The sequence below is a fragment of the Globicephala melas genome, chromosome 5 (assembly GCF_963455315.2).
Source record: "Globicephala melas chromosome 5, mGloMel1.2, whole genome shotgun sequence".
NCBI classification, from domain to species: domain Eukaryota; kingdom Metazoa; phylum Chordata; class Mammalia; order Artiodactyla; family Delphinidae; genus Globicephala; species Globicephala melas.
Window position 1 is genome coordinate 3,731,424 of NC_083318.1, and position 15,611 is coordinate 3,747,034.

Genomic DNA, 15,611 nt, shown 5'->3' on the forward strand with positions numbered 1-15,611 from the left:
GTTCCTGAGATCCCACGGTCTAAATAGGTCCTGACACCAGGGTACCCTTTGACTGTCTTAAAAGCAGTTATTAACACTTTCCAGAAACATCCGTTTGCATTATTTTGTAAGTTGTGGCAAATATACAGAATGTGAAGTTTACTATGTTAATCACTCTCTCGAGCAGACAGTTCAGTGACATTGGCATCGTTCACACGGTTGTACCATCGTCACCACGTTCCGTCTCCAGAGCCTTTCCATCCTCGCAAACAGAAACTCTGTCCCCGCGAAACACTGACTCCCCACCCTCTCCTTGCACATTCTCGGGTCCACTTTCTTCCCGGCCAGGTCCCACACACACCCCGCCGTCAGGGAACACACGAGTCTTGCCCACTGCTGAGTCCCAAGCCCTCAGGGGGCACAGAGTAGGTGCTCTGACATCATCTCCTGATCGCTGTGGATGGAACGTATTTAAGTCTCATTTTGCACAAAAGTTTAACGTATAAGGGAAAGGCATTCTGTCTGTGCTGATACTCAGGCCATCTCAGCCCTGCCCAGCCACCCCTGAGCCCAGGAGCTGGACGCGCGGAGACCACATTCCCGGCCTCCCCAGCGGGCGGCCTTCACCTGACAGCCAGTAAGACGAGGAAGCCGTAGGCCTCCAGCAGCGTCTGCAGGCAGGCGCACGGCCGAAGGTGTCTCCGGCATACCCTGGACTACCCACTCGGCTGCAGCAGGCAGCTGACATCGCTGGCAGTGGTTTCCCGAGGTTCCTGGGCTCCTGACGTCAGCAGCGCCCCCTGGCCTCCACCCCCAGCCTCCCATCAACTGCGTCAGCCTCCACGTGTCTGCCTTAAACCCCTCCCCACTCCAGTGGCCTCGAGTGTTCCGATCAAGCTCCCACTGGTGATGTATCCAGAACCATTTTACGGAATACAAGTTGATCCCGCTTCCCTTCCTCATACCCCCCGGCCGCAGGCCTTCACGTCAGCCACTGCGTCTTCCAAACATTTTGGGGGCTCTGTCCTGCCAAAGGTCTTGAGACTTCTCAGCTCAAGGGCCAGGAGCTTGGCTAAGTCCCTCCAGTGCCTCCTCAACCAACAGAGGCACGTCGTGAGTTAAAGCGCACTTCGTTGCCAACGAAAATATGAATACGATCCCTTGGTGAACTAGAAATCAGGGCAGGAGAGGCCTCCATTTGTTCAAAACACAGATCCTAAAAGAGCCTTGCAAAATATACCGAAATAGGAAGGGGAGCCCCCTGTCCCCCGTGGTACGCCCATCCACGGACGCCTCTTGGAAACGTCTTAGGAGCTCAGCAGACTGACGTCAGGGCTTAGGTGGGCGGTCTTCCCCTCCATCCTGGAGCAGCGATACTTACAGCCTGCCGTTCTGACTGCCCTCCGCTTAGCCGAGGGCATCTGGAAGAACCCAGGGAGCAGGACGTTCAGGAGAGATACGCCCCAAAGACCCATATCACCGAGGGGGCGGAAAGACATACATGTGATATGCCTACTTTTCAATTTGTTGATTATGTCAACATAAATTTATTGAGCACCAGTGCTGAAGAGATGATGGTGAACAGGATGGGACAAAATCCCCCTCCCGTGGGCCTGAGTGGGAGAGACAGGGAGGCAAACAAGTGCAGGAATACGATGATTTCAGAGAGTGAGAAGTACTATAAGCAAAAGAAAATCAGGTGATTAAATGACTATATGCACATATGTGTGTCCACGTATACACACGCATAAACTCGCAGTATATATGACGCACAAGCTTCCATGTATGTATGGGTAAGGAGGTATACATATGCATGAATATATAGAAAAATAATGAATGAAACAGTCCAGAAGGATGAAAGAAAGCACTGTGTGTCTCTGGCTGATGACACTTTGGGTATTAAGTTTTTTCTTTCTTAGAGTATGTTTCTGGTTCCATTCTTAGTGTGTAATATGTAATCTAAGATGGGAGAGGTACTCAATACATATTTTTGGAGTGAATAAATACATTTTATAAATAAATATTTTAAGATGCAAATGTGTTCAATGTGTAACCAGAAAAAAACAATAGTATATTTTACGAGAAGAAGAATCTGCTTGTGGGCAAAGGCCTAAGAATGTGTATTCAGTTCTCTATTGAGTAGACAAGATAGGAAGAGAAGTTTTTTTAAATGAAGGTTTACTTCTAGATAATCCGTGAACAGTTATTAATATTTTAGTTCAACTGTACTTCCTTCCCTCTCTCTACCCAACATCCAACCACCCATCCACCCATCCATGTATCCGTCCATCATCTATCCATCCATCCACCATCCACCATCCATTCATCCCCCACTTAGCCAACCATCCAACCTTCCTTCCTTCCTTCCTTCCTTCCTTCCTTCCTTCCTTCCTTCCTTCCTTCCTTCCTTCCTTCCTCCTTCCCTCCCTCCCTCCCTCTCTCTCCCTCCTTCCCTACCCCAATTCACCATTCATCCTCCATCCATCAACCCACTGAAGAGAGCTCACGGGGAGGGAATGTTGCACACCCTGAGCCCTGTGCACACTTCAGTCGCCGGCTGTAACCATCACCATGCAGCCAGCCCTGAATCCACCCTTCTTGGTGTGGGCACCAGTAGCTTGTGCCTCCCAGCCTTGTCTCTGCATAAACTTGAACTCCATCAAGTAGGGGTGGGGGAGTAAGAGGGAAATAACATTTACTGAGCACCTACTGTGTACCCGGCCCTGCACCAGGCCCAGGCATTTTATCATTTTATTTTCACAACAGCAACAAGGTGGGTGTTTTTGTTTCTATTTTACAGACAGAAAACCCAGAAGCCTGGAGGGGTGAGATGACCCGCTCCAGCCCACACAGTCCGTGTGCCTTGGCCCCGGCATGGACCCGACTCTGATGCTGAGAGCCCTCGTCCTTTCTCTGTGTCTAGACCGACAAGCATCCGACACGATTTAGTAAAACATCGACTCAAACGCAATTAAGGAACTGATTGTCAGGAAAGGATTGGCTCAGTTTTAATTACCAGCCTGACAAGCACTGAAATGCCAGGAAATATCCCTGAGAACATCTGTAAATTGAACGGAGAGGCAAACCTTTTCCCTTTGGCCGCAGGCTGACTTGGAAGATCTTGTGTCTGATCGATAGTAACCAGATGAGGCAAACGTATTTCAGGACATATAAAACAATTCATCACCAATATTATAGAGGCTGGACTTATTAATAACCTTGTCTGTAGCGTTCGTGAAATGAGAGGCCCCCGCCTCCCCCGTAATTACTGATGATCTGAGCTCTCTAAAAGGGGCGTACGCGGAGGCTTCGGTGTGAGTAGAGCGTAACTGTGTTCCGTTTGGCTGTCTGAGGACGCTTTGCAGACAAAGCTAAAAAGCCTTCTTCCTTGGGCAGAGCGTGGCGGACAGTTCATCTTCTGGAGTGACTGTGTTTGGGGAGACCGTCTTTTATCAGGACAGTTGTATTAACAATGCATGATTAGATCTGCGAACAACTTATTCATTCATCTGCCCCTAATTGAACAGCAGAAAGCAAGGGACTGGATCTCACTACCTTCGCAGGGTGGCTTTTCCATGCATGCTGGCTTGCCTGGGCAGCCTCCTGGGTAAAGATGACAGCTTTTGGAAATGACTGTGGACTCTCCAAAGGCTCTCTTTTCAAATCTTTGCGATTACAGACTGAGATACTATTGCCGTGCGGGCTTGGCAAAGCATGGCCAAGGCCACGGTCCTCAGTGCAGGGACTTGACATTCTGTGCTCGTAGGATCAGGTAAGGACACAGCTGAAAGGTGCGTTATGGCGGCTTCCCGGTATCTGGGGGAGGAAATTGACTCTCTACCTGGGGGACCCCCAGTCAATGTCCCATAGCTGAAATCACCTGTATCATGGTTTTCCTGAATGAAACATCATGTGGGGCGGATAACAGCACTGGTAATGAAGTAATCTACGTGGCATTAATTGAGCACTTACTGTATGCCAGGCAGTGTACTGAATGCTTGACTCCTGTTTTCAACAGCCCTCCGATGAGGTGGTGGCTGTTATTATCCCTGTTTGATGGGTGAAGCCGATGAGTCCCAGAGAGGGCAGTGACTTCCCAAGTCACACGGTGGGAGCTGAGGCCAGGACGCGGCCAAGGGAACTTCCTCCTTGCACACTGCAGAGATGGGCAGGGGCGCGCGCCGCCCTTCCCTTGCTCTTTACTTGTGCGTCACGGAACCGATGTCGGCTGGTGATGGGGACACAGTGAGCACAGCCTAGCTGTCCTTGGCTTCAAGGAGCACACAGTGCAGTGGGAAGACAACGACCAAAGAAGCATATACCTGGGCGATCATGGACTCTGGGGAAGGCCCAGCCACTTAACGACGGTGAGGGGCAGGGAGGGCCCTGGCGAGACCACAGAGAGAGTGAGGTGGGCCGGGTCCAGCAGGAAGGGGGTGGGAGGCCGAGGGCGGGGAAGGGAGGAGAAGGTAGACCTGGGGGACTGGACACCCACTGGCTGGGGCAACAGGGAGCCTGGAAAGACCCCCTGCTCCTGCCTGGGATGCTGGGAGGAAAGCAGTGAACCAAATCGACCCGGTGCCTTGCCGGTGGCACTGAAAGTCTCCCCGGTGGAAGGAGTGTTGGAGGAACGCTGAGCCAGAGAAGGAGACTGAGAAGAAGTGGGCACAGAGGTGACAGGAGGACCAGAGAGCACAGGGTCAGGGGAGCCACGGGCCAGAGGTGATGGGCACAGGGCGGTGCCACAAAGAGCTCAGACATGGGGAGGATCCAGCAAGCACCATGATTGTCAAAGGTGGGGCACTACTGTCCCCAGGCACCACTGACCGTCACAGGTGGGGCATTTGTGTCCCCAGAGGAGGGATGGTGTAGGGATGGTGCTATCTGCCATCCCTTTTTTCTGTCCTGTTAACCACGTGCCATCAGTCACCAGTGAGTCCTGTGGCTTCTACTCCTTAGGGACAAGGAGTGGCCCTGGGGTCACGCCCACGGCCCATGTCAGAACAGATGCCTCATAAGTGGTAAATGAATTGGACAAACACGCGGCGATAACGGGAGAGATGAGTAGTCTGTCTAGTCAATTTCTTCTCATCCGTTGGACAGCAAATGAATGATGATTTAATTAAAGTTCCTGGGGAAGGAGCTCTGCAGCAGGAGATTCCCGAGGGCTCAGGATCACGTGGAGCCCGAGGTGAACCCAGGCTCTGGTCTCCTGTGAGAACACCATCAGTGTTGATGTTTCTGGATCGAGAAGTATGGACATCCATCCTGCATGAAGGCTCCCCACAGCCCTCCAGCTGGGGGCCTGGCCTTCCCCCCACCAAAGGCACAGACCGAAGAGACGGTGGTGGGTGGGAGGTGGGATGGGGCAGATCCAGCCCCTCCTGTCACTCAAGACACAGTGACGCCCAGAAATAGGTGGTCGGCTAAGCCACAGAGCCACAGAGGTGGCCACAGTCCCAGCCGGACTGGCACAATCTCTGACGCTGGAATTGCTGTGATACGGTCCCTGTCCCTCTGCTGGACACCCTGTGACAAGGGGCCCCTCAGCTCACTCACTGGACCATACTGCATTTGCCACAATAGCATCCCTGCCCCTTTACTTGGTTACCTCCGGTGACGAGAGGCTCCCTACCTTACTGACTGTGTGTTTGTCTTTGAACCAAGTTCAACGCTGCAGGACACAGAACAAAGGGCTTTGCGGTCCAGCAGACCTACACTGAGCTCTGGCCCTGCGCATACAGCAGTGTGACCTTGAGTCAGTTCAGTGGACCCGGGATCCCAGACACCACCCTTTAAGAAGGAGGGGGACACCCTCCACCCTTCTTGCTCCCCTGCCGGTCTTGTTCTTCTACCCAAGCCTCAGGATGAGGTGGGAGAGTGGGCGACGGGAGGAGGCCCCTGGGACGAGCACGGTGGTCCCGAACTTCCCCCACAACTACTCTGTGGGCACCTTTCCCGGGAGCCGGCCTGGGTTAGGGGTTGCCCTCTGGGGAGGCTGCGGGCACTTCCGGGCCCTGCTCAGACCAGCATGTCATGACAATCCCACACCATCCCTGATTACGCTGATTATTAACTCACAGGCTGGCTGTCACAGGGTGCGTCTGTGACAATGTACAGAACTCAGCAAGCCAGGCGATGACCCTAGCAATGACAATAACCACACAGCAATAACAATAATAGTAACAGCACGGCGGGCACTCGTTCCGGGCAGATGCCGCTCTGAGTGCTTACGCGTGTCCAGTCACTGGCTCCTCCCGAGAAGCTGTTCTGGTATTGTCCCCACTTTCCAGAGAGGATGACCCCGTGCCCAGAGGTCCCCCGGCTCACAAGAGGCTGAGCTGGTGACAGGGACTCTCCAGGCCAGCAGCTGAGCCGCCCTCTCTGATCGGATTTTGCTCAGCAAAAGGTATTGATGTTAAAAAAAAAAGACATAGTTCAGCGCATTGATTTTGTCCCATCACCATCACGCCACACACACTCACACATACACACACCCCACAGTTTACAAACGAGGGGAAGGAGTGTTTAAGAAAAGCTTCTTCAGGAGAACCAAGGAGAAGATTCCTCTGCTGCTGTGTGCTGGGCGCCACCCACGGGCCGGCTCTGGGCGAGGCAGGCTGCCCACATTCCCACTGGCCCTGAGCACACCGCCCGGGGCAGACCCACCTTCTCCCCACAGGGGACGTGTCTGAGGTTCAGAGGACCCGGGGGTCCCTTCACCACGGTGGCCAGAGCTGGATGGGACCCAGATCTCTGTACCTGTCTAACCCACAGCCAGTTACCTCCCCTCTCCACTGGCCACTGCCTCCAGGGGTCTCAGGCTGGTGGATTAACTATGGGGGTGGCAGACAGGAGAAGGATGGTGGGAAGTGGACCACTCAGGGTGGCCTGGAATCCTCAGGGCGGGCCTCTTGGCCAAGAAGCAGGAGGGCCAGGGAAGAGACCCCTGCCTGGGGACCCTCAGTCCCGGCCTTCCAACTCGCCAACCCCCAGGCCCGCGCTTCAGTGTCTCATCTGTAAGAAGAGGGCAGATAACTCCCACCTTGCCAACCTGCAGGCCGGCCTATGGGAACCGAGACAAAGCCAGCTTTGTCACATATCAAGCTTGTAACAAACGCCCACCTCGATGGTGCCCTGAGCCTCATGGCTGATGCTGTGCTGAGTCCCAGACCCGTTAGCCGCCAGCCCCTTCCCAGAAAACTGCCCTCAGCTGATGAGGGCCCCGGCCTAGGAACCTATACCGTCCCCCGGAGGACCCCAGACAGTGCTGCATGTACGGGGGAAAGGCTACCCCTGCCCCAAGGAGGGGCAGCTCTGTGATTCACGCCCCTGAACAGATCACGGACAGGGCCTGGCCAGACTCTGCCTGAGCGCACATCCTCCTTCGGCCACTTCTTCCCTCAGGTCCCTCCCCAGAGCTCCCCCTCAGTACACTACGTGCACCAAACCCCTGCCTCAGGCTCTGCTTCTGGGGAACCTGACCTAAGCCTGCTGCATTCGCTCCAAGCCGTGGTCTCCTGAGGCAGGGCCAGGTCCTGGACAGCGGGGACCTCAGCCACCCTGTCCTCATGGGCCTGGCACGTGGCAGGTAGGACTCCATTAGCGTGGGCTGCAGAAGTGTGAAGACTCAGGTCCATAAAAGGCTGAGAAGCCCCAGAGACCAGCGGCCACACACTGAATCACGACACAGGATCAAGCAAGCCTCTGCTCTCAGCAAAAGCCCGGGACGATTGCCTCATGCTTTTAAGATGGAGGAAAACAACAAAGAGTGATATTGTGGCACGGGCTGGTCCAGGAAAGGTCTGCTCCAACCGGAACAGAACCTTCAGCAGCTGAAGAGCTTTCGGGGGTGAGAAGCGCCCAGTGGTCCCCAGCACTGGGGCTGGGAGGTGGGGCAGGCAAGAGACTCCATGGGGCCGAGCTGGGCCCCCAGCTACACGATGCTGATGCCGGGACAGGAGACTCTCCCCCGTCCCTGAGCGGGGACTGCAGAGGTGGCTGGGCGGAGTGAGGTACTGCTGACCTGAGGCTTCCGGGCTGGTCTAAGAAAAATGCCTGCTGGAAGGACATGGAGGCATGGGGGTGGCTTGGGCCAGGGTGCTGACCGTGGGGTGGGAAGTGGACAGGGCGTTGCAGCTTGGACACATCAGCGTGGAACTTGCCGATGTACTTGATGTAGGTGGTGAGGCAGAGGGGTCGAGGGTGACCCCGAAGCTCTTGGCCCACCTGGGGGTGGCCCCCTGGTCCGGCGAGGCGATGGGAGGAGTTCCGGCTGCAGCTGACAGATTTAAGATGACTGTTAGCGATGCCCTGCAGGAGTCGTGGAGACTGCGGTAGATCTGAGCGCGGAGTCTGCGGGGGACACTGGGGCTGGGGGTAACTGGGGGCATACGTGAAGCCATTAGACTGGGTGGGATGAGGAAGTGAGAGGGAAAAGCAGGGGGATCCGGGAACATTCCACGCCCACCGCCGTGAATCCCAGAGGGAAAGTGAGCTGAGAAAGTGAAGCAGAGTTGGCATGGAGGCCAGTGGGAGGCGAGTCTCCCCTTTTACAAGTGAGAAGACTAAGACCCCGTTCCAGAAACACAGCCAGGGCTGGCAGAGCCAGAGTCTGAACTCAAGGTCCTTGATCTTAAACTTCAGAATTAAAAGTATTGCTTAGAATGCCCTTCCCTCTTCCACATGGTCAACACCTATACATCCTTCAAAGGCCAACTCAAATGTCCCCTCTTCTAGGAAACACTCCTTGTTCCCTTCTGGTGCCCAATCCCCCATCGTAGTTCCATAGAAACTTAGACACACCTCCACTTCAGAACTTAGTCTACCTCAGGATCGAGGTTCATGAGCCCCCTGGGGACCGTGAGCTCCTTGAGGTCAGGGAATGCGTTCTGTTCCCACCCCCCTCCCTCCATTTGCCCAGAAACTCAAATGCAAGGCGTTCTATGAAGGCGTGTTGAATGGGTGGATGGATAAAGGGATGGATGGACGGGTGGGTAGGTGAATGAGTGGGTTGGTGTTCAGGTGGATAAACGGGTGGATTTAATGGTGGGTGAACAGATGGGTAAGTGGCTAGATGAATGGATGGGTGAGTGGATGACGGATACATGGATGGATGGATGGATAGATGACTGTATAGATAAATGGCCCATGGATGGGTGGATGGATGGATATATGGGTGTGTATCTGAATATATATGGATGGATGGGTGGATGGACATATGGATGGGTGGGTAGTTGTATGGGTGGATGGGACCATCAATGGGTAGATAAATGTACAGATAAATGGCACTTGGTTCGGTGGTTGGATGGGTGGATGGATGGATGGGTGGATGGGTGGGTGGATGGATGGATGGATGGGTGGATGGATGGGTGGATGGATGGATGGATGGGTGGATGGATGGATGGATGGATGGGTGGATGGGTGGATGGATGGATGGGTGGATGGGTGGGTGGATGGATGGGTGGATGTGTGGATGGATGGATGGATGGGTGGGTGCATGGATGGATAGATGGATGGATGGGTGGGTGGCTGGGTGGATGGATGGATGGATGGGTGGATGGATGGATGGATGGATGGATGGATGGATGGATGGATGGATGGATGGATGGGTGGATGTGTGGATGGATGGATGGATGGGTGGATGGATGGATGGGTGGGTGGATGGATGGATGGAAGGATGGATGGATGGGTGGATGGATGGATGGATGGGTGGATGGATGGGTGGATGGGTGGGTGCATGGATGGATAGATGGATGGATGGGTGGGTGGCTGGGTGGATGGATGGATGGATGGGTGGATGGCTGGATGGATGTGTGGATGGGTGGATGGATGGATGGATGTGTGGATGGATGGATGGATGGGTGGATGGGTGGATGGATGGATGGGTGGATGGGTGGGTGGATGGATGGGTGGATGTGTGGATGGATGGATGGATGGGTGGGTGCATGGATGGATAGATGGATGGATGGGTGGGTGGCTGGGTGGATGGATGGATGGATGGGTGGATGGATGGATGGATGTGTGGATGGGTGGATGGATGGATGGATGTGTGGATGGATGGATGGATGGGTGGATGGGTGGATGGATGGATGGGTGGATGGGTGGGTGGATGGATGGGTGGATGTGTGGATGGATGGATGGATGGGTGGGTGCATGGATGGATAGATGGATGGATGGGTGGGTGGCTGGGTGGATGGATGGATGGATGGGTGGATGGATGGATGGATGTGTGGATGGGTGGATGGATGGATGGATGTGTGGATGGATGGATGGATGGGTGGATGGATGGATGGACGGGTGGGTGGATGGATGGATGGGTGGATGGGTGGGTGGATGGATGGATGGATGGATGGATGCAGGCATGGTAGAAAGACAACAAGATTTGTAGGCAAAATATTCAGAATTTTGTCCTGGCCTCACTCTTATGAGCTGCTGGCAAGCATCACAAAGCCCTGTTGCTGGTCCCTCTGTCCCTCACGTTTCATGTGGAGAGGGGTGACAAGCTGGCTGCCGGCTGGGACTCTGTGAGAGCAGCCTGGGATGGTCTGGGCCATGTACGTGCGAGGCAGCCTGGCACAGTCCGCATCACCGCAGAGTTCCCTTTGCCAGAAATCACCTCCAGAACGTACATCGAGGGAACAGACTTTCCACATGGCTGGTTTTAAAACCAAGTAATTAAGTGGTTTTACAGTTCGTTTTTAAAACAAGCTCTTTAAGTTATGAGTATAAAGCATGTCCCTGTAATAGCTAAGTTGTTCTGTTCTGTGATTTCTGCTGAAATAAATGGATTTTATAATTAGGCAGAAAGAAAAATCTATCCAGGGCCAAGGCCACTTCACTGAACTCACATTTTGTCATGGTGTGATCTAACCAACCCACAGAGATGGGACTCCCTCAGGACCTGGCCCACGTGGAACCCTGTTCGGGGATTTGCGGGGTAGAGGGTGACTGACAAGGACAAAGGACAGCCCAGCTAGGATGGAGGGAAGCCAGGGGCCATGGCTCTGTGTGTGTGTGTGCACGTAGGTGTGCATGGGGGTGCTCAAAGGAGAGGGCATTCAAGGAAGCCTCCAGATGAAGGCTATATCCCCAGCACCTACAGCAGTGCCAGGTAAATCTCTGATAAATTAGTATTGAGAGGGGGTGGGTGAGTAGATGGATGGATGAATGGGTGGATGGATAGATAAGTGCATGGATGGGTGGATGGGTGGATGGATGGATGGATGGATGGGTAGATGGGTGGATGGATGAAGAGATAAAGTGCAAGTTTCAGGATGGCAGGGCCCAGACCTTCCCCCTGAACAGATGGAAGCCTCCTCCCTCCCCGTCCTCTCCCTTTGCTTTTCCTCCTTTCTTTCCCTCTTCCCCCCCCTTCTTCCCCCTCTTAGAGTCACAGCTATCATTTTTTCAGGTGCCTGCTGTGGGTCAGGCCTGTACCAGCGCTTAACTTGTATTATCGCCCTTGTCCTGGCAGCTACCCGCGGGGCAGGATTAAAGGCATCCTGGATGTGAACGGACATGGCAAATTGGAAATTGCTGCAGAGATGTGCGGGGTTATTACCGATATTGCTTTCTGCCAACATAAGAGGCCCTTGATGGAGAGGTAAGGTGTGGAGAGGGGGCGCACCTGCAGGGACCTAACACACCGGCCCAGCCACTCCTTCGCAGGGTTCACGGAAGGGAGGATGGGGACAGCAGAGCAGGCCTTGTTCTTGGGGGATTCAGGTGGAAGCTCCAGGGGCTGCAGACGTCACCCCCCTCCCCAGCCCAGCGGCATGCCTGGTGCGGGGCCACGCTCCAGGGGACGCTGAGGTGATTCAGGCAGAGGAGATAGCCCAGTCTGCTCCCCGAACACTGGCCGTGGACCAGGCAGGGGGGCAGCAGGAGGGCACGGCTGGCAGAGCCCTAGGGATGTGCAGGAGGGGAGTGTCTCTGCCTGTCGCTGTCTCCACGCCCCTCTCTTCCCTCCCAGGCCTGAGCCACCTTGCCTTCACCCCTCGGCCTCCACGAAACCATCTTGGATTCCTGTTCCATCCTGTCCAGGTGATCTCATTGTTTTATGAAAAAACTCCAACATCCTGGCTGTAGCCACTCAGGTGGGCCTCCAGCCCAGCCTTCTCCTGAGTGCTGGACAGCAACCTGCCAGCCCTCAGGCACAGGGCGAGACTCCTGCCCCAGACCATAGGTAGTGAGCAGCCCAGGACCAGGCTTGGTGACCCTGCTCTGAAAGGACCAGAGACTCACCCTTTTAGCCCGCGGGCTGCACAGCCTCGGTCCTAACTACTCAACTCTGCCGTGGAGCGAACGTGGCCTGGAACAGCAGGTTGACAAACGGGGGTGGTGTGTGCCCGTAAACCTTCACCGCTGTGCTGACACCAGACATCGGCTCATGTGTTGGGAAAGATGATCATTCTTTTGATTTTGTTTCAACCACTTAAATTTTGTTTGTAGAAAAGCCGTGCATGTCCCGATCTCCTGGGGCTGGCCCTCTGGAGGGACGTGGATGGGCGGGGCGGTGACGCCTCTGATCCAGACGTTAAGGTGAATGAGTGAAAAAACCACGGATGGAGAACTTCTCCCGAGGGCTTCCTGGCTCAGCAGAGCTGGGTGCTTCCATCCTGCTGGCCCAGCTGATTCCCTAAAGGGACCTGGGCGGTGGGAGGGACCCCATATGCAGGCAGCCCGGAACTCGTCTCAGTGCCCCTCCCCCGCCACCTCAGCCCAGACTTGCCCACCCCCCCGCCCCCCACCCCCACCCCCACCCCCGCCCCCCGCCCCCTGCTCTGGCTCCGAGGCCCAAGTTCCTCTGGGTCTTGCTGACTTCCAAGTTCCCGGCTTCATTCAAGCCTCCTTCCAATGCTAAGAAGCGCTGGTCCCACGCAGCCTCCACGCAGGGTGCCGAGTGGTCATAGTTTCTTTCTTGAGATGCATAGTCCTTTGGAGAGAACTGTCACTCAGCCCCAGGGTGTCTGCATTTTTCACGGCACCAGCAGCTGCTAGGAGTGGGGCACTTACTATGTGCCGGGCGCGGCGCTACTTAGGGCCCACCCCCCCATTTCTCCTGCAACCACGTGTGCGCACAGCTGCGGGGAGCGAGCGGGTGTGAGTGGACGGCCAGGTGCCCATTGGCTAGAAATCTTCATGAACCGCCAGTAACCAAAGGATTGCATGAAATAACACATCAAAAAGCCCCAGCTCCAGGCCCTGCACACCCCTGGGGAGTAAGTGCTTGAGAGTCCTTGCTTCTCCCTCCCCCGCTGCCTCTCTTCCCACAGGACAGGTGCCATCACAGCACCAGCCGTGTCGGAATATTTATTATCTCTTCACCTGGTAGAGCCTTTGTTAGGTCAGGAATTCCTCACCTTCTATGGTTCTAAACCCTGAGAGAATCTGCTGGGAGTGATGGACTGGATGCCTAGGAAAAGTGAGCACCCGATATGCCCCTACACACACACCATACACCACACACCATACACACACATCACACACACACACACCATACACCACACACCACATACACACACACACCATACACCACACACCACATACACACACACACCATACACCACATACACACACACACACCATACACCACACACCACATACACACACACACCATACACCACATACACACACACACACCATACACCACACACCACATACACACACACACCATACACCACACACCACATACACACACACACCATACACCACATACACACACACACACCATACACCACACACCACACACACACATCACACACACACACACCATACACCACACACCACATACACACACACACCATACACCACACACCACATACACACATATATCACACACACACACACCATACACCACACACCACATACACACACACACCATACACCACATACACACACACACACCATACACCACACACCACATACACACACATCACACACACATTATACACACGCACACACCACACACCACACACATATACACACAACACACCACAGACACCACACACCTCACATACACACCACACACACATCACACACACACACTTCACCTGGTCTGCATTTTTAAGGCACTTGAGGACCCTAGGGACCCGCACTCACCCAACCGCAGGAGAAGGGGCCTCGCTGCACACTGGGTGCTGGTCTTGGCGGCCCCAGGCAGCACAAGAGAAGAGCCAGCTTCCACTATGCAAACACGTCATGGAGCGAAGCGCGTGGGCCTCGTTCTGAGCGCCACCCAGGCAACGGCAGAGGCGGGTGCAGACACAGGGACGGACAGTCCCAAGAGAGGGCGAAGTCCGCAGCCTCTAGGGCCCAGCCCCACACGCTCACCCCCAAGCGCACCCTCCTGTGACGGGCAGCTCGGTACGACCCGCCCCGTGTCTGGGGAGGGCCCACGGGGGTCTGGGCAGTGGGGTGGCCATGAGCCCGACTCCCAAACTTTCCTTTTCCAACAAGTCCCCACTCGACACAGCTAACTGCATCTTCCGAACGCACTGACACTCAGTAATTTCAGAGCTGGTAAGATTTCCAAAATTCCCCGACACCGTGAACTTGACTTAGCACGTCTTGCAATAATTAGTCTGGGGGCCCCAAGGAGGCAGTCCAGGGAGAGGGCATTAGTGGGCCGATCTTCAGTCCTGTGACTGAAAAACGGGCCCGTGGAGGATTACAGTCAAAAAAAAATTCACTGGAGCTGTTCGCCCAGAGCACAGTTGCTAAGTAATGAAGGAAAATAAGACGCCAGGTTGCATTAGCCCTAAATAAAATACAAAGCGGGAAGCAGGTGGCTTGTGTTTAGAGTCTGGTGGACCCCATCCAAACAGGCTGGGGCTGGGGGCACTGACCAATGATGCTCTAAAGACATGTCACCGAGGGGGTTACCAGCAGAGCCCCTCACCCTCCTGGCTCAGCCCCATCTCACCTCCCAAAGCTTATCCTGAGCTGATGGGGTGGGGTGTGACTTGAACAGCTCCCATTCCATCCTCTGGGGCCCGTGTCAATGCTCACGGCCCCTCTGGCCCTGATGCTTCCATTCTGATCATTTATCTGCCAGGCTCTGGGCCAAGGACACAGAGCAGGACATGGGCCGTGCCCTCCGGAAGCTCAGGGTCTAGAGGAGGAAAGCCCTTTATAGCACGGTGGGGAAAGGGCGAGGGAAGGAAGCCCAGGGGTCGAGGAAGAGCCCAGAAAGGGGAGTATTTAAGTCTGTAGGGCGTATCAAGGTGGCTTTCTGGAGGTGGTGACAGCTGAGGGGGATGTCGAAGACTAAAGACCTCACCAGGGAGAGCAGAGGATGGGGGACATGGGAGTATCCTGCTGGGATGACCAGTGACCTGGCAGTGGGAAGGCACGCACAGTGCATTGTAGGCACACCTGCAAGTCTGCAGGCTGAAGGGGCTCTGTTCCCACACTTTCAGGTTCTGTGGACTGGCCATCACATTCTATGAGAACAGAAGCATTGTTTGGGAAGCAGTGGGGTGGGGTGTTTGGGGAGGGCGGAGAAAGGGGAGGCTGAGAAGGGGCAGGGCCAGTGGGTTTGAAGCAGGGCAGGGCGTGGTCAGATCTGGTTCTGAAGCAGGGCTGACACCTAGAGGGTGGATTAGAGGCCGGCTGCTGGCCCAGGGTGC

General features: G+C 54.9%; 2 protein-coding genes across 3 annotated transcripts in view; both read right to left on the minus strand.

The window, feature by feature from the left end:
- SORCS2 (sortilin related VPS10 domain containing receptor 2) overlaps positions 1-15,611 on the minus strand; it is a 484,396-nt gene that overhangs the window by 101,653 nt on the left and 367,132 nt on the right. The window lies entirely within an intron of this gene.
- On the minus strand, positions 603-10,258 carry LOC138842689 (uncharacterized; the record flags this gene model as incomplete). Its single annotated transcript, XM_070045523.1, has 5 exons — positions 603-650; positions 945-1,068; positions 8,006-8,388; positions 9,581-9,792; positions 9,865-10,258. Coding segments are annotated over 5 exons (1,161 nt in total), but the record flags the coding sequence as incomplete, so codon positions are not given.